The 25020-nt window shown below is 38.3% G+C and overlaps 1 protein-coding gene across 29 annotated transcripts in view; it reads left to right on the forward strand.

Moving 5' to 3' along the window:
- Window positions 1–25020, forward strand: part of PARD3 (par-3 family cell polarity regulator) — a 424256-nt gene that overhangs the window by 144170 nt on the left and 255066 nt on the right. For 17 of the 29 annotated variants that reach the window (XM_052692888.1, XM_052692876.1, XM_052692889.1 and 14 more), the window contains 2 exons: window positions 19290–19468; window positions 19579–19659. In XM_052692888.1, coding sequence (XP_052548848.1) covers window positions 19290–19468; window positions 19579–19659 — 260 coding nt within the window. The remainder of the gene's footprint in view (window positions 1–19289; window positions 19469–19578; window positions 19660–25020) is intronic. The other 12 variants (XM_052692874.1, XM_052692895.1, XM_052692880.1 and 9 more) reach the window with 1 other exon arrangement.

Below are 25020 nucleotides of genomic sequence, written 5' to 3' on the forward strand. Positions count from 1 at the left end.
AACAAGAAGCAACACAGTGCAGTAGAGGAACATGAATTTCAAATGAGTAGAAAATGCTTTTTCATAGTATAGTCAACCAACCTGGTGTTTTTGGTTGTTTTTTTTTTGGTTTAGTGTTGCATGGTGTGTGTGTACGTAGTGTACGTTGGAATCAGGTGCAATAGTCCCATTTATCCAACTTTTTTTCTGAAAAACACAAGCATAGTATTTATAGTTACCAATTCTAAAATGTGATAAACACCATGCTTCGAGGCATCCTTAGTATCCAGCATCACCATCCTACAGGAGTAATGGGAATCCGGGTCTCATTTTGCTTTACTTTGAGGCAGGCAGAATCAGTCTGTGGGGGGTGCAGGGCTGACATGAATTACTTGCAGACAATTTTCCAACAGGAGGGGGTGCACAGTTTGTCAGATGTACTTCCTAATTCAGTCAGTCTGAAGTGAGATGATGGTATTGGAAGAGTATTACAGGGTTGCAGAGCATTACGCTGCTGGGGCTCTGTGCAGCCTGAGCACCAATCTTATGCACAACAGCAGCATACTCCCCATCCAAAAGAGAGTGGCCTGTGAGTTGTTTTGACCAGAAGCCCAAGGCTTATACTTAGAATACATCCTTAATTACTCTGAATTTATGCTTCAGTGAGAGCATTATTGTTTTTGTTCTTAATTCACAAGAAACCTTGTTCCTCTCTCTGTTGCATTTGCAGCACGTGAACTTACATGCTCTTTTTTTTCAGATGGGACATGTTTTGGAGATAGACCTTCTCTTTTGCTGATTACTGGGAAAAAGTTGCTTTCAAATCTGTCTTTTGACAAGTGCTTTTGAGGGGGATGAAACAGTGACAGATGGCTGCTGGCTGAATAAGCTTGTTTTTAGTTTGTGCTTTATTTACTCTCATGCTCTGAATAGGGCTGAAAGATGATACAGAGATGAAGGAGTAGATGAGAAATAACACTCCATTAATTTATTGCTTGATTTCATACTTTTTAAAAGATCAAATTTGTCCCTTCTCCCACCCGTCTCTTGTAAATCTGAACTGAACTGTGTAAATAAGATGAGCACCAGCTTCAGTAATGCGTTGGGTTCATGTTAGGGGCAGATTAAGTATTTAGAGTGAGAGTACAGCATGTATCTACAATTTTCCTACAGATATTTTGGCTTACAGTCCTGCTGGGTGCTATGAAGGTAACGAGTTCAGCTCATAGCCAAGAAGTGAGGCAAGGACCCACCATCGGCTCTCCTGGCAGTCTGGTGTGACCCAGCCCATGTCCCTGTCTGCGGACAGTGCCCTGGGTCTTCCTCTCTATGAGACTGTACGGGCAGATGGAGTTCCTCTCCATGATACAGTGGACACCTCCTGGGGTGGCTTTCATAGCTCAGGTTGATGCCAGAGCTCAGTTCCTGAGAGTTGGAGGTGGATGTGAGCTCAGGCTGTGGTTCAGGTCAAAATTTCTTCTCTCTATTATAGATTATGGTAATTAATTCTGCTAGCAGTCATGGATTTGTAGAAATGGGAAATGATTGTATAAATGGGAAAGGAGCTAGGGAGTGTGGAGTTTACAAACAAAAGGAAAAATGTTGTTTAGATTAACATAAAATCCTTGTGCTTCTCCTTCCATACGTGCAGTAAAAGGATGCACAAAAATAATACGTAGCTACTGTGTTATCTTCTGGAAGATGTGCATACAAGTTGGGGATCACACTTCTGGAGCCAGACTTTTGATCAACCAGTAAAACTTGGTTGTTAGTGGCTGGATTTGGCTCAGCAATCATACAACACAGTTCACAACTGGAAGTAAAACTGAGTATTTTTTTGTGATCTTGGGTAACAGCTGATTCAAAGCAGGCACAGTGGATGCAATGAATATCAACAAACTTCAGGTTCTGATTCTGAGATAAAGAACCAATGCAGCCTTCATCCTTGGGGAGATCAGACACCTTCAGGTTGTGTTTGTTCAACCTTTTTTACTACTTATTTCTGGGGAGAATCAGGGCTGAGCAGCTCTGAAGTAGGTGTCTGCAACTGTGAATCTTATTTTGACTGTGATTCAAAGTCTGTAAATGTAAACTTTTATTAAAAAAAAATAAAAATTGAAGTAAGGTGTTGCCTTAAAAATGATTGTTTGTACTTCTGGAAGAGGAAAGCTATGTGGCATTTTACAAAGACAAAGACTTCAAAATGTGACTCACAGAGCAATTTTACTTGTCTCCAGGAGGTTCCAGTACAGGTGAAATTTGGAAGTATATTTTGGTTGTATGCCATGACAGCAGGTAGTCCCACACTAACTTTTTTCAGAGCAAAATTGACCTCAACAAACTTTTATGAAAATTAATGGTGAAACCTGTAATGTCATTGCATTGGGTCTGGAACAGTATATAGTACCTATAGCAGTACTATTCCCAGACTGGTAAAGAGACAACTCTACTTTTCTTGCAATGTGTTCTAAGAACCCAAAAATGAGCAGATAATGTCTTGTGAACCAGCAGTCATCTAAGATCTGGGGTAACAAGTGTAACTTGGAACTGACATGCACTGAGGGTTTTGGGCTGTCTCTGACTTTCAAACTAGCCAGGCGTCTCCGTGCCACATCCCACGGTGCACTCACAGCATCGTGTTCTGTGGCTGTCCCAGCTGTAGCATAGCTGAGGGTGGGTGCAGGCAGCTGGAGGCTCTTTTTATCTCTGTCCAGCCTCCGAGTGGGAGCTGGGTAACAAGCCATTCCTTCCGTATCTGTTATTGAAGTAAGGCTTTTGCAGGCCTGCAAGAGAGAGTGAGCAGCAGCAACTGTGTGAAGTGATCTTTGAACCAACACATGAAGTTTATTTTTAGTGCATTATGAAAGAATGAAACTGTTTACCAGTTTCTGATAAGGTGGAGGATGAGTAGGTACACATATCTTGTTAACCAGCACTGTAAGAAATAGAAATCAATCTCTCAGCAGTTTTTGATGTCTTCTCTTTCTTTCTCTGCTTTCGAGCTTTTTGGAACCAAAATCTTAGAAATGTTTTCTGTGTTTAAAAGCTTTTTCCATCAGTTAAAAAGTGTCATTAGCTTCTCTTACTCCTATCCCTTTCGAGTTCTGATCTTTAAGAGCTTCATTAGATAACACAAGGATTTCAGGTCAAGCACTGCCAGACTTTTAGGATTATTTCCATCTGAAGGGTCTTGCATAGTGAAGTCTCTTGATGTTTTATTTAAAATTTAGTTAGGCTCTTGACTCATGGAAAAATAAATAAAAGTGAAGGACTTACTAGGAGTGCTACAGTGAAAAAATGATGGAACTTCTTTTTCAAATGAACAGCATGACATTTATCCGTGAGAAATATCCACTAAGTAAGCGTTTAAAGTTACTGCTCTAGTTTGACATAGTAGGCAGTATTTCTCCGAGTACTGTACATACAGATGATTTACCTCTACCTATGTTTTAAGTTCACCTTTAATGTAATAAAACATAAGCAGACAGTCTTCCCATAATCCTCCTTTCCCATAGCTCTGCGCTTTGTCATTTAGAAGGCAGCATTACAGTCAAACAAGTACGTAGGTTGGTTGGTCTGAAAGTAAGAGCAAATGCTCAGCTACAAAACATAGTCACCACCATTAGCTATGGATTTTTGCCAGCAAAGAACAAGAGCCCACATGTCACGCTTGTAAAAGTCTGCACCAGTGGATCAGGATCCCTGGAGAGCAGGGGCACAGGGCTGGAGGCCATGGAGAGCTCTTTGCCCATACTGGGAGCAGGGCTGCCCCGAGTGTGGGGTGTCAAGGCTTCAAGCCAGCAGCAAAGGAAGGGGAGGGATGCTGAGCTGCTGAAAGCCTCAGAGAAGTGAAGATTGAAGATGTCTCTGTGAATCTGTATGAGTGTTTGTTTACTACAGCTTGGTCTGCATGTCTTGTGAGAGTTTGTACTTAATTCTGTGTGTCTGTTGATGGTTCATTGCTGTGGTGTGCTAAAGAGCAAAGCCAGACAGCCAATGGGAGATGAAAAAGATGTGCTTCATTCACATCCTTGTGGGGTAGAGAATGGCTGCTGTGCTCCGAGAGAGCGGCTGCACAGGAGCTGGGTGGACATAGGGATGCACATCTGGGCTGTCCCACCTGCTGCCCTGGGCTCTCCTCATTCTCAGTGGTTGTGGGCTGCTTGCTTTACCTGGCTCAGGTCTGCTGCATGGCTCTTGGAAGGTGTGCTCAGAGTGCATGCAAGCACATGCTAGCTGGTATTTTTCTTATTAAATGAGGTTTAGGGCAAGTTGTAGTGCGGATATTTCTACACTGTTTACCAGGGATGTCTGCATGCCTGCTGATGTACAAACAAGCTACCAGGAGTCTTATTTCCCTGCGTTTTACCAAATGATTTTGTGGATGTGAATTCTGTGCATGGGATTCCTGCTAAGGACTGCGATGAATATTCAATGACTCCTCAAACCCCTGAGGCAGTACATCAGCTTCATTCTGCAATCTGTGCCGTGCTCTGTGTGCCATGTACAGGCTTTGGGTTCTTCATCCTCGCAGAGCTAGGGCTTTGTTCCATCCATTTCCATTCTTCTTTTTCAAAGTTGGAATGTTTTGTGAAGGGTCAAAAATATTTTTAGCCAAGTATTTTAATTTGTTCTTGTGCTATTGCCTTGTAATCCTCCCCCTATGTGTTCCAGCAGATGTTTTAAACATTTTCTGGGTACATGTGCTTTCAAGGTTTTTTTCTGAAAATGAAGTAGTATTTACCAGGCACTGAGTCCTTGTGAAGCAAGGTTATTTTCCTCTACTTTAAACCTCCCTGTTCTGGCAGATGTCTTGGAGTTCTAGGACAAGAGACTCTCGGCATTTGCTGTATAATGCAAATAAAATTGGTGCATAGTTAGAATTTGCTCTGTAAGGAGCAGAGTTTCTGAGCTCTGTGGGAGGAAGGCATTTCATGGACTGTGTTTTCTGTAGAACTTCTAAGTTAGCTAAGTAATTAAATTCAGTAATGCATCTTATACTATATCAAAAAAGTGATGACTTTTTTAAGGAAAGGTGCCTTTTCTTTCTGTCTTTTTTTTTCTTTTTTTCTTTAAACTGGAGGGTGGCATATGTCACATATAAAGAAAATGTGATGTGTATTTGATCTTAAAATCACAGCTTTAGTGGGATTGATGTAATTTTCACTCATGGATAGATGTGCTTTGGTTTTATTTCCATTCTGACCAGTAAAATTGTGTTTGTATCACTTCAGCTGTAACTATGCTTTCCCAGCTGTATTGCTGGGAAATATATATTTATATAAATTGCTTCCTTATTTCTCTTTTTTTCCCCACTTTCCTCCCACCCCCCACATTATTTACGTTATGACACCTGAAGTATCGTTTTTAGCAATGAAAAGTAAGGAAATGTTAACGGTAGGGCTACTCCTTAAGGCTCCTCTTGTGCTCTGTGTTTTCTGCCTGTAGTTGTGGAACATGAGATGCTCGGGGTGTGGGCCCAGGCTGCGACCTTGGGGGTTGGACTCGATGATCTCTGGAGGTCCCTTCCAACCCCTACAATTCTGTGATTCAATTCTTTGACCTGCAAGAATGTTGGCTGGTGGCACGATGCTGCTTCCTTTTGCTTCCATCTGCTGAATTCCAGATTCAGAAGCCAGGGGAGCTGGGTTAACATGGTGTTTCATGAACATTTTAGATTTCTGTTCTGAAAATTTCTGTTTATATCAGCCCATGAAGAGAAATGGAGAGGGAAAAGAAAACAGAAGATATGAAGAATTTAAGAACAAAGGAGTATGAGTCAGAAAAGCAAAAAGGAGCTTGTGGCAGGAATGCTTACCTCCCCAGGGACAAATGAAAATACATAACAATTTCCTTGATGTTACTTTGCCATACAAACAATTATTCTAGGAGACATGTAAATGATGCATGACTGTGAAAGAGAGTGAGTTTACTTCTGCCCTCCCTCTCTCCCTTTCCTCCTCTTTGCAGGATTTGAGACATGGTCCATGGCAAAAAAAGCCAAAAAAAAAAAAAAAAAAAAGAAAAAAAAAAAGAAAGAAGAACAAAGCTTAAAATAAATGAAAAGGAGGGAGAATCCCAAGTGATTACCCTTTGTTATTTCCTAAGTGTTAATCACAAAATGAAAAATGGTATTGTGTGTAATCTTAGATTTGTATAAGTGCATGATGACATTTTGAATTACCTTTCCTGAAACACAAACTGTGGATGTCTCAGACACAGCAGACATTCACTGAATTGCAGAGCTTTAAAAATGACAGTCATGGGGCTTTGATGGATTCTCTGTCTCCTGAAGTCTTGAAATTAAAGTCAATATTTTTCTGTATTTCCAGTAGAAGTTAAAGACTAAAAGCAGACATTATTGCACCGTGTACCTGGGCTTATATAGGTGTTTGACAGGATGATCACAGGGTGTCTTCAGGATTTGAGTTGTGAGGGTTGTTTGGAGCCTTGCCGTGGTGCTGCTGCGTGTGTGGTGAACAATTCTTGTCATACTTGGCCTTGTGTTTTTCTCGTTTGACATTCTTTATTTTCCTACTTTTTTTTTTTTTTTTTTTTTTTTTTTTTTTAAGTTGTTGCAGTTTTTCCAGCTTTCTCATGATGAATCTGTTGGCTCCAGCCGGTCCTGCTGCCCTCTCACCTCCAGCTTCCCCTCGTATGCCTCCAATATGCCTCCACTGCTGTAACTTGTAGGCTTCCTGCAAGCCATTCAGAAACCCTCTTTCACTTCTGTCCATGCCTGGTTTTGTTTGTAGGTGGATGCTTGGTAGTTTTGGTGGTGATAGCTTTTTGTTTTTCAAACAGTTCAGTTCCTCCTTCACGCAGACTGCAGCTACAGAGTTCTGTGCTGGATTCCTCCAGCACAGCTTGGCCTGAGTTTCCTTCCAGACTGACAGGAGACTGATCTGCTGCCCCAGAGCCAGGGTAACATCAGTTCTTTGTTAGTGCTTTATGCTTTCTTGACCCGTTAACAGAAGCTGATCTGTTTTGCCTCAGCTAAAAATTGAGCATCTTGAGGCCTTTTCTCTCCAGAGTATTTCTCCCCTTTACAGCACTTTGTGGAGAACTGCTGGCAGAGCTGTACCAGTGAAAATTGTGATTGCAAGGGTTACCAAGTGGAAAAGTAACTTGTACCTCTGCCTGTGCTGGGGGCTTCGTGCTGTGGAGGCATGAGTGCTGGTTGTTGGGCCATCAGTGCAGAAGTCCTAACTTACCTTACAAATGTGGGTTCATTTTTTTAAGAAGAAAATAGATTAAATATGTATGACACCATGGAAATGCAAAGTATTGTTACAGAAGGCAAAAATGATGATGTGAGAAAATAGTGTGAGAAAAGCAGGAATGCCTGTATGCTTAGGTTTTTATCCCTTTGCTTTTACAGCAAAAGACTAAAAATGCTTATGCAATATTAATTCATGATATGCAGCAAATTGGCATTTGGAAGCATTCAATTTTCTTCATAATTGTTCTCCATTCACTTGGCCGATTATCAGTAATTTCAGGGAATTAGAGATGCTCCTTTCATAAGTTTCTAGTGAACTCTTTAGAATTGTCAAACAATAACAAACCTGCCACTTAGGCAGCAATTTTCCCTCTTGCTGTCCTCACACTAATGTTGTACTGCTGCTTTGGAAGGCTAGACAAGCAAACTGCCACAGAGCAAATCAGGAGACATTTTTTTCAGCCTCATGCTGTTTCTGAATTTTGATCCAAGAGCTTTTCTCCGTGTGTTTTGTTCATGCAAAGGCTTTTATCTTCCCGTGTGGTTTGGGAAGGTTGTTTTTTCTTGTTAGCAAGATTTGCAAAAGTATATTTTACTAAAGAACTTAATACTATATCTTTGTAGATTAAGCTTGAATTTCATTATTAATCCCCAAATGAGTCCCAAGGCTTGTAATTTAAAGTGTGTGGTGTCCAGGTCTTCCATTTGCCTCAGCTGTGAAATGAAAAGAGAAAGTTAAAAAGGAAGGGGGCAGTGAAATGTCTTTTACTGAAAGTATGTAACTGCTTCCTTCTCTGTTGCCAGACCGCAAGGAGCTGCACAGTTCCCAGGGGTGCAGCTGCTTTTCTCTCCATTGACATTGCAACAACAGAAGTGACTGTCCTTGGTCATGGTATCTGGTCCCATCTTTGCTTTTGACCCATTAGTTTCTAAGGGATGTGTGTGATAGCTTGCTTTGGATGAATTGTAGAATCTCAGACATGTTTGTGTTGGAAGGGACCGTATAGTCCACCATGTTCCAACCCCCTGCCGTGGGTTTGTTCCCATCCACCAGCTCAGGCTGCACAGAGCCCATCCAACCCAGCCTTGAATATCCCCAGACATGGGGAACCCACACCTTTCTGGGCGCCTGCTAATCTCAGAAAAATGCAAATACCGGTTTGCTTTGTTTTAATCTATCCTTGGATGAAATTGATGTCGTATTCATGCAGAACACACAACACTGCTGAGATTCCAACAACTAAGAAGTAATAAAACTTGGAGGAAGTGAGGGATACTTGATGCTGCTTTTGGAGCTGGGAGAACCAGAAAGGTCTCCAAGAGCCCTTCCTCCTGCTGTTTGGCCTTTTCCTCAGAAGCAGAACCCCTCTGCTAGAAATGCTCTGTGAAGGGGTGGCAGGAGTACTCCCCCATTATGAAGATTTAGATTTGATTTCCTGTACGCGCTGAGTCTTGGGTCCCCTTTTGAAGTTTTTGAAAAGGTTTGCATTTTGTACATGTATTGTGTGACGAATGGACTTATTTTCTGTGCTCCTACGTTTGAACTTTGTATTAAGACAAAGGATGTTAAACGTTCTTTGGAAATATTTCCAAATGCTTAAGAAATATACAAATCCAAGTCACATCTGAGATGAACTATGTTATGAATTAATGACTTTTTAAGTAGTTTTACTAATTCTCAAAAAGATTCACGATGTAATGAACTTATTCTCAAAAAGCTATTTAAAAACATTAATAAATATTTTTAGTTTAAGTGAATATGGTTTATACTCATAAAGATCTCAACTAAATCTAATATATGTACGAATGCAGATTTATTTATGTTCTCTGGTGGACTTAAAAAACATCTGCATGAGCAGTTATCAAGTTCTCTTTTTTAAACAGCCTTTTTAGTTGTAGTAATGAGTATCTTTGGTACTATTTTAAAAGGTATATTTTTTACCATCTCATATGAAATATTAAATACATTAGCTCTTACAGTTGCCCTCAGAGTTTACATAAACACAGGCAAGTAAATAATAATCAATTTAACTTCTTTCATATGTTTTCACATGATATTCAATATAGCTACATTTATTAAGCACCATATGTAATGTAAAAATACTAAAGTTTGGCAAAATACTATTGAAGAATTCCTTAGGATAACTCAGATTCGGAACTAAGTAACTGCTAGAGAAGAATGGAGCTTTTTCCTGCCTTAAGCACATGGACCCCTTGTTGTATGCTGCAGAGGAGCTGCTGATGATCTGAGGTCCTATAGATGTCCTGCTTCCCATGCATATTTGGTGAACATCCACACGCTGTCTACAAATGTCATAAGGATCCACAGGCTGCAATATCTATGTGCTAGGGAGCTTTTAATGCCAGGAAGATTTCTAAATTTGACTGTAAGGAAAAAAAAAAGATGATACTAAGAATTGTTCCTTAAAATCCTTCATTCTCAAGTGAATTAAAAAAATAACTCCATCTTTAAGAGAGATGCCTCTCTTCTGTTTAGCTTTTTTTTTAAAAAAAGATCTTATTCAAGATAACTTTCTTCTCTTAAGGAATGAAAGATACCTGAATTGCATTTCATAGAGACCATGTGGAGTTAAATAAATAAATAAATAAATAAATAAATTCAAAATTGTGATTTTTGCTTTTGGCTGTACTAGCAGTACCTTAGAGCAACAGCCTTCAGTTGTTTGTGTCAGTGCAAGAGGACTACATAAATCCTTAATAGTATGAAATGAATAATATTCATAATTATATTGTAGCAATTATTTTTTTTTTTTAAATAAGATTATGCCTGCATTATATCTCCTTTCTTTGTACAGATAATCTCAACTTGTGGCTTATTGTAGGATGGTATAAGGAGTGAGGCTTGTGGTGTGGAGACAGCTTGGAAAAGTTAGCTGATGGGAACCTTACAAATTCTGGCACGAATTATATACCATAGTATTTCAGTAAATATCTTCTGTTAGTTCTGGCTGATGCTGCGTCTCCACTATGAAAGATGATCGTCATCACTAGGCGAGAACCAATCACAAATTGTGATGAAAATTGGCAACTGTAAGCCTGTAAAGTCATTGATCCAAAAATTCATGTCTTTCATGTAGTGAGATTTCTTTCTGAACTTCAGCTGAGGTTCTTTTTATTTGCTTATTTTTGGTTTTGAACTTTTAGGAATAATTTTTGACTCTCTTCAGCCTTAGCAATGTGAAATGAAAAAAACAAGTGAGAAATCAGTAATTAAGCACACAGAGTACTGACATGATTCCAGGGTGAAAAAGGGAGGAGGGAGGAAAATTACTGAAGTTTCTCCAAGGTGTGGAGAATTTTTTGTATTTCCTGAAGAGAACGATTCAGGCTCCCTGTTGTTGTGAAGGCTTAGTAAAGTACATGTAAATGCTCAGCTTTGCAGGTATTTAAAGTAGCAGAGAGGTTTCCCACTACTCATTCAGCGAAGTTTTAAAAAAAAAAAAAAAAAAAAAAAAAGGAGATGTCGTTTATAAGTATGAAATGCTTTTAGTAGGGAAGAATTAAAGCTGTCTGTTGGTCCATCATCCCTTGGAGAGCAGCAGATGTTCCATTTTAGTTTCCCACCGTGAGCATTATATAAACAATTTCACTGACTGCTCCCACTGTACTCTAATTTGCCTAACTCCCTATTTGGCTACCGGGGACACCAGAGATTTTGCAGGAAGTGGTCTTTAGCCTTGAGAACTAATGAGAAGATTTCAGCTTTTAGTGCTGATAGCTGGAGATCCTTATTCCCCACTCATATAATTGGAAGGACGTTGTCTGTAGGTTGTTTGTAAGGCAGTAGGTTTGTGCTGTCCCCTGTTGCCTCTCAGGGCTTCCCAGACCACGCTCTGACCCACCCCAGCAAAAGGCCAGGCAAGGCATCACGTTTCTGCCCAGGCACGGCAGCTCCATCACTGCGCATCCATCAGTGGGAAGGGTTGGTGGCATTTCACCTCAGTTAAACACGCAAATACTTGATTTGTCTTCAGGGACTCAGCTTGGTACTTGGAGCTGAATGATGGAAAACAGTGCTCTCACCTGGAGATTCTTATGCTCTGAATTCTTATGCTCTGAGTTCTGCCTTTGAGCTGTGTTAGTGTGAAGAGTCATCTGCTAAAAATATTCATCTGAGCATGCAGGATGATGTGACATGGACTTTTCCTCGCTCTGCTTAAGCTCTTTTGGTCGCTTTGGTCATCAGTGGCAGCTCTGAGCTCAGTGAAACATTAACACACGGGGATTTGATAAGCTTTAATGAGAGAATGTTTCATGAGTGTACCAACATGTTTCTAATAATCCTAGTAAATGTTTCTGTCATGGAAACAAGAACAAGTGCCATTAAGATTACAGAAGCTGTTAGTCATTTTTAATAGTGTTCAGGACTGTGTACACTGTGCCTTGTTATGAAAGTTCTTTCCAGGGTTGGTTGTTTTTTTTTTTTTTTTTTTTTTTCTCCAGTATCCAGTAGTATTTGTTACTTCCCACATTTTTTTTCATCTCTTTTTCATCTAAAGTTCTATATAGATATGAAAATGTATACATAGATCGTGCTTGACAAAAAATAATTTATTGCAGTATAATCTTCTTGGTTGTCATAGCTCTCATGGTTCTGTAAAAACCTGTCTGAATAAGTTCTGTCATGAAGGTATGTGGATTTTGGGCAGCAGGTGTTCAGATCGACCTGAAGATGCTAATATCCCAAAACTCTTGCCTTCAGCTGCCTCACAATGGTCTGTGAGCTGCATATAATGTGTTCATCTTCATGTCTTAAAAACCCTCAGTTGGCTTTGTGATGATTTTTTTTTTTTTAACTTCTCCAAAGTGCAGAGAGGCTGAAGCTGGCTGTGCCCCCTTGTGTGGGGAAGTGAGGCTGGGTACTCAGTGTCTGCTCCATGTGGGGGAGGCTTTGTTGTGTGGAAGTATGCAGATGCACCAGATTAGCATCCAAGCACTTTCAGATATGGAATATTCATCTGTTAAGAAATACCTCTTAATGTTTCAAACATATCCAGGATAAAAAGCGTTTTTATATAACTGATTTGTGGCTCAAGATACAAATAGCATCCTCACTGCCATCTGTTCTTTACCATACCCTATATACATGCTGACCTATTCAGTGATGGTGTGATGCTTTTACCAATCCACGTTTTCTGTATTTCTAACCCTCAGCAGAAAAGCTCTATATTCTCATTCCCTTGCTGTGCAGTGTTGTTTGCCAAGACAACTTTGATGGGTAGGGCCTTCCTCCATCTTGGGGCAGGAGCGCAGCGGTGCTGTTCATGGGCAGCCAGGATGTTCCTCTAGGGCCATGCAAGCCTTTATGTTTGAAAAGTCACTTAGCTCTGTATATGAGGATCCAATGGGTGTTGTGTTGGGATCTGATCGAGAGTAGGGTGGGAGATAAATTGCTGCTCCAGCTTTGTAAGGCTTTGTGTAACAAGATTCCCTGCCGATTGCACGTACACCTGCTGAATTACAATCCAGCTTATCTAACTCTTTGGAATCTGGATGTGATCCATGTACAAATTTCCATCTCATGCAGGAGGTGATGTATGAGACTGTGTCAGCAACAGATGTTGAAAGAAAATTTGATTCTTGGGAAAGTCATCGTCAATATAGGCTGAAGAAGCTGACCACTAGTTTTGAACTGATATCTTGCATTGCAGAGTAGTGGCATATTTTGCCCACCTCTGTTATTCCTTATAGCCACTGCTGGTTTTCTCTGGTTGAAACTCAATCATGAAAGAACCATAGTGTGTATTATACACATTACAACGTTTGTGGTTCTTCCCCAGTTTTTAATTCCTTTTTCCAGGAAAAAGTTGGAAGCTTCTTCCTCTAAATGAGCCTTTCTAATCCTACAAAAAGAATTTAGACCATGAGAAATGTACAATTTTCAGATCACGGTAATTATTCTCACTAACAGTAGCATCGCTACTTTTCAGTTTTAGGGGATTTTTCAAAGTTGTACAAGAATAATATCTGCCAACTTCCTTGGTGTTACCAACTCTAAGTAGCTAGATTCTTGCCTGCACTGCAAAATTACTTTTGAATGAGGATACAGGAATACAGTGTCTTCAATATAAAATAGCTAGAACTAAATATCGGTAAGACTCTTATTAGCTGGGCTTACTCTTTGACATAAGCAAAAATGCTTCAGCTGTAGTATAGTTGATGATACTTCTGTCACACAAATGTTTGAAGTGTGAGCAGAGTTCTATTTGAGAATAATTTGCCACATCTTGGGGGCTGTAAGTACATTTTTCCTAGATCTCTAGCAATGGTGTGAAAATAGGTAGCAGGATAATCCAGAATGATATGAGCAAAGACACGATGAATGCACCCCCAAGACTCAGACTGCAGCTCATTAAAACATACTGAAACATAATTTTTTGACAGAAATGAGTAGAACATTTGTAAGATCTGACATTTTTGTCTTTTCTTTTGGCATGCAAAGATATTTGCATTTAAAAAAAAAAAAAAAAGCCCAGAGAAAGAAAATGGAGATAGTGTAAGTAATTAAATTTTAATCTCAGTTTTAAAGATCTTTCACTAATTAGTTTAAAAGTCAATCTCTAAGTAGATTGAGTTTCAAGGTGCAATCATCTTTTTCCTCTTGGATATCAGTATTCAAAAGTAAGAAGAAAGAATATTAAAGAAAGAAGGAAGACTTATTTTAAGCCTTTCAAGATAAGAATTTAACATTACTTCATTATTAAAATATCTGTGGCAGGATGTTGTGTTCTTATTTTTAAATTTCAAAGTCACTGAGCAAACATGGTTGAGAAAATAGGAAACTCAGATTTTACTAGAAGAAACTGAAAATGATACTAAGTCAGTTACGACTTTTTTGCTTTGTGATAAGACTTTTTTGATGAATTGGTTGCATTCTTTTTACTGTCATCCATTCTTCCGGAGATTATGACTTTTCAACTCTATTCTAGATGGTTTCTGAACAGTATGACCAGAATAATAGTTACAAAAATGAATAGCAATAGAGAATGAAGGTAAAGTTACGTATTGCTTAACACTGTGCAAAAACCTTGGAAAATCTATAACTGCGTGTGGCACATGAAAGGAAAACATGTTTTTTTAAGTGAGATTGCTAGTAACAGAAAATTCTTTTAAAATTAAAGATGCCTACTTCTGATTTGTACTATTTTGTTAATCTTGAAGAGAAGTGCTGGCTAATGTTCATTGCTGTTAGGTTTAATACAGCCTATAGATAAATTCACAATCAGTTGGTTTTTTTTTGTCTCCAACTGGTTTTCTTCACTCTGAAGAGAACAAGTGTTGAAAACCTAAGTTGTAGTCCAGCTTGTGACAGCCTCAGTATTCTTTGGAAGTTATCATCATCTTGCCTCTAGGGGCTTGCAGGAATGAAAGTTGATCAGCTTTGGGGGATCTGAGGTTTCAGAGGTCATAAGGGATATTTGTGTTTCACTGTGCCCAGCAGAGTGGAATGAGGAGCTGGACTGGGCCCACTGAAATTCAAACCACTGCCTTCAGAGCTGTGCTGCTGTGTGAAACTCCATGCTAATCTGAATATTTGTGTCAGATATTTCAGTTAAATATTCATGAAATCTTAGCTTGTACTTTCAAGTACTTTAAGCTGAAAGAAACAGCCCTGTTCTCCAGTGCCCCAGGATAGACCTAATTAATCATTTTCCTTGAAGGACGATGAGGACTTGAGTGCTAGGATGAATTGGCTGGATGGCACAAGAAGGGAAGCTGTTCAGTCCCTGTCTCCTATCCTCAGGCAGTTGATTGTTGCTGAGGTAGGATCTCTGTGTGTCTAGTGTATACAACACAATGTACATACGTACACATTTGCTTCAAGTCCTGTCTAACTTGAGAACTGTCCGTGATGTCCTGCTCTTTTCTGCAGAGGTTTTTCGCTTTTACTGAATCATTGTTTTCCCTGAGAAAAGTCATGTGAGTGTGGAAAAAAAATAGTCCTATTCAGATCTGCTTAATCAGCCTTGGGCCTGGTAGCCTGTGTGAGGTGGCCAGAAACAGCCTTAAGTCTGTTTTTTATATCAGTGTCTTAAACTCACTACATGCCGAGCTGCAAACTGCCGCGGTAGTGAGGAGCTGAAATATCAGTTTCAGAAATCCTCACGGTGTAAAATTGTCTTGACTATGCTGTATCCATCCATCCATATGTATATATAAATATTTCCCCAGTCATTTCTGAGAGGAAATTGGTGAGGGAACATATATATTAGCTGTGCACTGAAAGACCACCAGCCTTTGCAGTTCATGGTTGCAGGCGAAATGAAGCATATGGCTTTATGGATGAAATTTGCCAGATCCTCTCATGCTTTTGCTCGTATTCTTATTTGAAAATCAGAAAAGGTGATGACCCTTTTAAAATAAAAATGGAATTGCTGGCAGGAAGTGAAGGTACAGCTCTGTGTTCCTAGCATTTAAAGATGGTTATAAAATGTACATTGACTGTTTTTATAATTTATAGTGAAACTGCTGTTGCTTTTAATAAAATGAGACTTCCAGTCAGAGTTTCATGATTATGAATGTGAGCATTTTGTTACCCAGCTTGGATTTATCCTACAAATAACCATTTTCTAACATAGCTGTGGCCGTGTACATAACTTAATGGGATTCTCTGTCACACATAATTCTTTCTCAAGTTCCAGTGTTGGACTTGTTGCTGAATATTTAAAGTCCTTGAATCTGGCTCAAGAACTGAGTTAGTGGTGACTTTCATGATTTTTAATTTAATTTTTCCTTAATTCTTAGACTTGTAAAACTTCCTGTAATTCATTATTAGATTTACTGTTTCAAGTGCTTATTTAAAAGGCACCTTAGCTGCAGAAGCAAATCAATATTTACAGTGCATTAGTGCCACAGAGAATTTGAAGCCTTGTGATTAGAGTTCATTGCTGTTTTATCCACTCTTCAAAGAAACCACAGACTTCAAACGGTATCAGCCATCATCCTGAAATCAGTGACATTGCATTGGTCCCATACATACTTCATCTAGTGGTTTAATTATTAAGTTCTTTTCCTTTGATTTGTCTTCTAATATTTTAAAGGATATCCTCTTCAAATCTATAAATTTAAGTAAACCAGATTGCAACCAGCAGTATACTGGTAGAAAAATCTGTTCTGTATGTGCTGTTTTATTGTTGTAAACAGACAGTATAGAAACTGCACTTGAGCAGCCTGTCAGAATTAGAATTGAAGAATACAGGAGATTTACAGGATATTTACAACTTGTGGTTAACACAGCATGAGTAAGATTTAATTCCTGGATTAATACCTGGTGAGGTATTGTCCATTGCCAAGGAACAAACACTAAAGCTCTTTGTGTTTCTGTCATTCCAAAAAATTAATAAAAATTACCATCTGTAAATTTATAGTTTCACACTGGAAATGCATAGAGGTAGAACACACATATTTTATAAATCACTTAATTGTGAAGTTTGTTTGGTAATATAAGTCACATTTCCTTATGTATGAAACTGTTTTCATAAGGAATGACTAGAATTGATCAAGCTGTATCTTTGTATTGACAGAATTCACTTTTTAGAAAAGTGTTTGATAAATGCCTCAATACATCAACAGCTACCCTTAATAAAATGAAATGGGCCATACTAAACAGCTCATTAGCAAAGAGATTTTTTAGAGAAAATCTTCTGATTAGTGTTTTCTTTAGAACATTAATATTTGGGAAATCTGTTGCATAGTCAACTTTATGTATTGTGAAAAGTCTCTGACAATTAACATGATTCAAACTCTGGTGTTTCAGCTACAAAGAAAAAACCAATGCAGTCAGAATTTGTCTCTCTTCTCCAGAATTATTGACTTCCATTTTCTTCCTTTATTTCTTGGTTGGGAATTCAGCTTCTCTTCTTACAGAAGTTCACTGAACTGAACTTTTGTTAAGTAATTTGAAGAAAGAGTGTAAAACAGAAGAACATTTTGCATTCGCTGTGCTTATATATATAGATGTAGGAGCATAAGGAGTAAGTGAACTCATGTTTGAAAATTATAGTTCCCTGTTGTAGGGTGGGTAGCTAAGGCAAGCAGGATAATATGCATGGGCTACTGCTTGGAACAAATATAGATTGGTATTTTTCTTAAGTGGCACACTCATAGTACAGACCTTCTTTCTTGACCAGGCTAATCCAATAAATGAGAGTGCATGTTCGGAGCTAAGCCAGAAGCACAGCCACTGCTGTTAATGGGTCACTTCATTATGCTCTGTGCTGCTGTTGCCAGTCACCGCAGCTGTGGCACCTTTGTTATATAGATCTCTGGTGATTTGATAGTGTACTTTTATTATGTTTACTATCTAGGAGGAAATGAGCACCTTTGCCTTCAGCTGCTTCATGAAACTTGAAGTAGTTGAAGACAAAGCAATCAAAGAAAAACTCTCAATTATGAGTTTTATTAGTATAGACTGAGTAATCAAACTGTAAGTAGAAGTTGACTTATATATATAACTAATTTTCTGCATAATTAACGTGATCTTTCCTGAAATATTATTTTATTTACTCCTTGTTGCATTATACTCTTATATGTGTATTTATAAAACAGAATTCTTTGCTGGAAATTAACTGTTGTGAACATCTTTGTAATGAAAATGAAAAAAAAATTCAGAGGAAGTGGAAGTAATACAGTATTTGTGGGAAAAAACACTAATTAATCCTCTGTTATCCTTGATTACTAGGTTTGACTTGAAATAGAACAACTGTTCTCATGTTTTGCCATGTACCACTTGTGCATATCTCAGCAGCATGATTCCTAATTCTTCCAAAAAACCCCAGCTATGCATGTTTTTCTTTTTTTCTGTGGCATGATCGACCATATTTCTCTGTGTCTCTACAATGCTGTGTAAAATAAGATTTTGTATTTTAATATTGTTGTATGAAGCTTTAATATAAAAGCATGGTAAAGCTTAAGACTAGTCACTTTCCAGACTGCTGCCACTGTGTTTTCTGCTGGTACTGAGCGACATGAGCCTTCAGCTTCTCCAGGAAATGTTTGATCATGGCACTGAAAAATAGTCCTGGTTATCATTCTCAGATGTTGGCTGTTGTGCCTTTCCCAGTTCCCTGCTGCTTTATATTGCCATAGTTTTCACCTTTTTTTTGCTTTGCATTCAAGATTCTCAGTCAGCAGTAAAGAGAAATAAAACTGATAAATCACCTCACCTCCTTTTTGGTGCTGATAGGGAGAGTGCTAAAAGATCACAAATACAGGTAGTGAAACTTCTGTTTGGGCACAGACACTACATATGTGTGGATATTTATTGTAGGATAATAAATGAAATTGGAAAAACGAATTTGTATTTCAAGAGACGCTAATGCGTCATCAGAGTTTCCAAAACTTTGACCTCCACATATGTTACAAATCCCTTTCTTTTTCTGTCTACCTGCCTGTTGCATTGTTTATTACTAACAAAATCTTTTTCTCCTGTCAGTTATACTAGTTGGAAAGCTAAGGGAAATGGGCTAAATCGGCACAAATTTTGTTTCAGCTATCAGAAGAAGGAAGAATGCAGAGCAGAAACCGATCACCTCCTTGTGTTCTGAGAAAAGAACAGAATGAATGCTTCCAAAGGAGAGGAGGCAGCCTTTCCCTGCAGAAAGGCTGCTCTGCCACCTCTTGCTCATTCTGGCTGGCAGTGCCCACACAACAAGCATGTTGATGCAGAAATGTAGTTTGAGTCCATTCCTGGTTTTGGAATGACACTGTTTGTCTACTTGCTCTTTGTGTTACTTCAGTCAGTTGTTCAAGGTTAGGTGGTTTTTATGTTTTACACAGCAACCAACAGGTGGTAGTGATACCATTTTTGTACTTATCAAACCAAAGAGCTGTACTAGGTTAAGAGTTTTGTTTGTCCCTTATTTTCTTCTCATGCGGTCAAGCAGTGAGACTGGTTTTAAAAGCAACAGACCTTGTCCTTGAGGAACTATACTGAGGTCAATAGCTGCTTACTCTACAGTATCACATTCGGCCAAAACCACCCATCCAGAGCTTGAAAAAAAAATTCTGATGTGGAAAACATTTTAAATCTAGTAAGTGTTTATTTACTGTCTGTTTCTTTCTTCAGATATGCCTCTTCATGTACGGCGGAGTAGTGACCCTGCACTGATTGGCCTCTCAACATCTGTAAGTGATACAAATTTTTCTTCAGAAGAGCCTTCACGGAAAAACCCTACAAGGTGGTCCACAACAGCAGGCTTTCTCAAGCAGAACACCTCTGGTGTACCCACTACACATGACAGAAAGGTATATTTTGGTACACTTCTTTACCCCTCTTCATTCAATAAATAATGTGAAATATACATACATTTTGAATCTTTCTGTCCTCCTCTTAATGGGTAAACCTTTATTTTCAGGCCTTGTCCAACCACACTGTCAGCAGAACACTGTGCCAGTTGCATGGGTACCTTTTGAGGAAGCCCATAGTGATACCCACAGTAGGCATTTCAAATGTTTGATTTTGCCATTAATTGACATTGAAGCTCTGATTACTCCTGATTCTGCCAAATAGGACCTAAATACCGTCACACATTTTCTTTGGCTGAAGATAGACGGTGTCTATAATGATTTCTACTGATCTCTGCAGCGGTTCTGATATCAGTGAATAATCTGCATGCCTACAGCTAGTCTGGCCCTGTCTTTCTGGCATATCAATGCTCACTTTCATTTTCCAAGTCAAGTAATGCAAAACAAATATTACAAATGCTATTTCTCTTTGTTAACGCTATTAAAACTAAAACAGTTTACTTTATGCCTATTATTTGCTTCCTGGGTTCAGTATCTCTGCCTGCAGTCTTTTTTAGCTTAAGAAGTTTAAGAAGAAACTTTAAAGAAAAAAATAATTCCAGTGAATCATTTCTATAGAAAGTTGCACTTTGGGTTGCCATTCTGACTGCACAGCCCAAAATCCTGTCAGAAAAGAAGTAGCTTATGATAGCTATAATATAAACACAACTCAAGAACGTGCAGCCAGGACTTCCAAACTCCAGATAAAGAAGTCTTTACGTACTGCTAATGAACTGAGCTATCTTCCAAGGGCTTTTGATTATTTCAAAAACAAGGCATTGAGGCCCACATTCTTACAAAGGTTTCTGTTTAACGTGGTGTCTGTAGGTTTCTCCTTGATCAGAATTTCAGGTAGGTAAAGGCATATTTTCACTTGTGCTGATGTGCCACATGAGTATGTGTTGTTTTGAAAGTATTTTATAGTATTCTGATTTGGAGAAGAAAAGCGATAATCTCATCCCTTCGAAGTGTTACTATTTTCAGTTAATTTTTCTGAAATGATAATGAAACTGCACTTCATTACTCTACTAGCACAGATATTGGAGAGCCATACATAGCATAATCAGATTTCTTTTAGTATGTGAAGTTAGCAGAAATTGGAGAGAATTGAACAGCAGCTGATCTTTCACACTCGTGTTCTTGCATCATTAGTTGTTCATTATGTACTTGCTCTCGATTTTCATGAAAATATTTGATGTCTACTGAAGCATGATGACCAAAATGGAAAGGAATATATGTGATCTCATGTTGTGATGGGAAGCTAGCAACAAAAGAACATTAAATCAGGAAAATGGTGGAGAACTAATGTACATTTGTTAGCACAGCAGATACTGGTAATTGTTTTACTGGCCTTTTATTTTACATAATGTATACATCAGTCCTTCAAATAGAACAGATTGCTGAGTAGGTTATTTTTAATAGATAAGATGCAGTAAACAACTGCAATTGAGTAATAATTGCTTGTACACCATATGTTATGAATTAATACTGAGTGAATTTGTATGTTTTTTGTGTTGCCAGCATCTTGATTTCTTCATGTGAATCAAGATATATCAGTGAATTTTACTTCTTTTAGTAATTGATATTAATAATTCTTTCATATCCCAGTACTAGCAGTAAATTTATTTGTATTGTTATTCTAAAATTCATTATTTTCTCTACATTGAAAGTATCTATCTCTTGTGAAAGTACTAACATCGAATTTTTGAAATACATTTAGATTATTTGAACTATAACAACTACTCAGTACTATTTGTTTTCTTAAGCTACTCAGATAACAAAAAGAGATGGCTGTGCTTTGTTTCAGACTGTTTCACTGATTATAGATGACACAGACATTTCAAGCAAAGCAATGAGAACAATCTTAATTTTCTGCTCTGTGCATTGGGCTTGTGCACCCATATATCTTTTGTGGGCGGTTGGCACTACGTAATGTTTTCACTGCATTTCCTTTTCTTGACAGCACAAGAACATATGTTCTTGGGTTGAGATTTGCAGCACAGTTGTAGGTTAGCAACTTTACCCCAGCAATATCTATATGTCTCTCACAGAAACAAGAAAAGGGTTTCTGGGAGAGCTGCCAAAAGCTTCATCCACCTACTGACTCTAAGAAGTGACATTACTTTCAGCCCGTCACCTCTAAAGAGGAATAATTGACAGGTAGAAACTCTGTCCAATTTTTGGAGTAATTAGCAGAGAGAAGCTGCATGTATCTGGCAGAAGGGATTTATTTCTCAGGGGCAAGTGAGAGAAGACTCCTCAGTGGTGTTTATTTCATTTTGGGTAAGAACAATTTGAAATGGCAGGAAAACGGGCAGATGCCCAAGATCAGATGAAATTAAGAGGAATGCTGCCATGCGCTGAAGGCTGTGCAGAGCCAGGACATATGCCAGTAGTTCTGGGCACATGAAAAGAGAAAAGGGCACTGGGAAAGAGGAAAAATATGGGAGATTTGAAGGATCCTGTTGGTGAACTTACAGTGCCTTTACGTATTAGGATGGCAGTGATTTCTCATCTGCTTTTCATACCCCTTTATTGAAAAGAAACATGTTTATTGTTATGATATCCCTGTACTCTCTGTGCTCCTTTTGAATTGGAATTTTGACTTTTTCTATTTTGTTTTGTCCAGCTGTACTTACACCTTGTAAGAGCAACTTGAAACCATATATTGATGCTTTCTATCCAATAAGTACTCATGTATTTGAAGAATTATCATTATTGTTTTTTTTTACAACTTATTGTAATATTGGAGACTGTTGTCAGCTAGGTAATTCCTGACCTCTTCCTTCGGTGTCCTCCTTAGTGGTCTCAACAAAACGATTAAGTGTCCTCCTTTGTGCAGGTATTTACGAAGTTAGCTCATGATCATCAACCATTTTCTTAGGTAAATTCAGTTCTCAGGATTCTTTTAAAAGTGAATATTAAAATGACTTTCAAATAGAATTTTGTGATCGAGATGTATCTGTATTACAGTGATTCAGGGCTTGACTTAATCATGTTTCTTGCTTCCTTGAGCCGTTCTAATGAAACAAGAAATCTCGTAATAGAAATATCTTCTCAAAGGCCTGCAGTGATACCTGATTTGCAAGCTGTAATTTTGTTTGGATTTTATTGAACTGTACAGTTGAACAGATTTTATGCAGCTCAAGTGCACCAGACGTGGTTCCTTCCATCACAGAATATTTTTTGATGTCGTTTTCTTTTCTGAATAACTGTTAATTTGGCTCAGTCTTAATAATTCAGTATGAAAGCCTACTGACTTAAGTAGCTGGCCTTAAAACATGAGCTGCACTAAGAAAAATCAGGTTTCCTTTCCCTTAGATGTTTGTATTAGTATACAAAAACATAAATGCAACAACTAGATATGTTTTCTCTTATAATGACTGTGAGTTAATTATCCCCTTTCTTTTTCAATTTGCACCTGTGTTTGTGATGAACAGTTGCATATTATTACAAATTACTTATTTGCTTATCTAGTTAACCTGTCTTGCTTAAGACAGGGATATAGCATGGCTACCCGGCTTATGAAAAATTTCCCACAGTGACTTTTCTGAGTTTGATTCATGTATTGTTGCATCTGAGATAACAGCACTGGGATAGCATAAAGAGGCAATAATGTACACTGAGAGAGAGCAATGGAAGAGAAAAATGATTGTGCACGGGCTTCTGTGCCTCTCTCGCTCCAGGATTCACCCACCTGGAGCAAAGCAAATGGCGTGCAACATGCTCTGCAGGGTGGATCATCAGCAGAAACATGCAGCTGAATATACTTGGTGTATCACTTTTTTTCCTCTTTTTGCCTTTGCCATTTAGTCAGCAGCCAGTTTTTTTTTTTGTTTGTATATGTAGGTTTCCCACATCCATTTTGTGAGGTTGAGAATAGCCATGCCTTGTACGAGTAACTGGTTTTAGAATATTCTTTCTTCCTACTTGGAAGCCTTATCTTTATGGGCTCCATAAACTGCAGAGAAAGAAGTCTAAACCATGTAAGACTGACCTAAATCTCATGTAGTGTCAAATCCCTTAACTATAAAGCATTGTGTTTCTCATCATCCCCTCTTGCAGAAATTTTTATTTTATACTGGCTTGAGACAGATAAATACACATATTCAAATTATCACATTGAATTTTTTTTCCTGTTAAAGATGCAATGCCTCTAAGTCTCTTTATGAATGGAATACAAATTTTTTTTCTTTAGTCACAGTAGGGAAAAAGCATGCGTGCATTATACAAAATGTATATACCAAACAAAATGATTTGTCCATGTCAAGATCAGATTCAAAGTGAAAATTAGTTTCATTTAGCTTTGAGTCATTTTAAAGCTGGCTTAGTGAAATTTTCTCTATTGCTGTCACCAAAGGTGCGTTATTTCAACAGATTTTAGCTATAATTCAGAGGATTGAAGTTTGTATTAAAACAGTGTATGGATTTCATTTCATAGCTAAGGAATCTGATTTTCTGACTGGAAAGTCATTAGACCAAGTAGGAAAAATTATGGACTGAAAGATATCATTCTGGGAGCAAGCTTATTTCTTTTTGGTGAGATTCACAGATTTTGTCATTTCAGATGTGACTGTATGTGGAAAAAGAGGAAGGAAAAATGAGTTATTTACAAACGCTGAAATAGTGTTTTAATGCAGAAAATGTTGCTATGGAAGAGAGAGGAATGGATATTTAAAAAACAACCAAAAAAAGTTATACGCACTACTTTTCTTTCTTTGCAATAGAAAATCATTGCTGGTAGCTTGTCATGTGATGATAAAATAGAGCAAATGCACCCAGAGAGAGTGCAACAGAAAATAAACATAATGTGTGTTGTTTTTGTCCTGGGTTGTGTGTAAAATTCATGACTTCCATAGGATCATAGAATAGCTGAGGTTGGAAGGTATCCATTTGTGAAAGCCCGCCTGTGAAATTTCCTCTCTGTCCCTCAGAAGATTATTAGTGCATGGTTCTAGAGGGATCTGAGAACTTGTGTTTTTTTGCACTTTGCTCTGTGGCTGAGCTCTGTGTTGTTCACTCAGTCTCTGTTCTTCATCAGTAAAGTGGGAAGAATAAGTCATTTTCTTCCAGTACTTTGCTACCCCGTCTCTTTGTGTGACGGGCTTCGGGTGAGCAATGTCTGGCCTAAAGGTGAGAGAACACAGTGCTGTACCATGAGCTATGAATACTAAGGAGGATCTGAGTTGTTGAATATCTTCCTAGTGAAGGAGGAGTGTTGGAACATGCTCAGGATGTTTATATTTTCACTTCAGTAGCAGTGGCGTACGGCATTTTTCAGAGAGGTGATGAAAGCTATACTGAAGGCGTGGACCTCTCAAGTACCGAAAAATTTAAGTTGTAATCAGTGGCTGACTTTTCCTGTGCCATTCATCTAAGTGTACACATGCTTGTAGATTTCCATGTTTAAATGTTCATCTCTGATTCTTTTAATTTTTTATTTTACTGTAGCAGATCTGTGGGCCTGAGGGAAAAAAAAAACCCATGGGCTTGAAATAATTGCTTGATGAGAG

This window comes from Tympanuchus pallidicinctus, unplaced genomic scaffold (assembly GCF_026119805.1).
Source record: "Tympanuchus pallidicinctus isolate F22 unplaced genomic scaffold, pur_lepc_1.0 scaffold3, whole genome shotgun sequence".
Taxonomy (NCBI): Eukaryota; Metazoa; Chordata; class Aves; order Galliformes; family Phasianidae; genus Tympanuchus; species Tympanuchus pallidicinctus.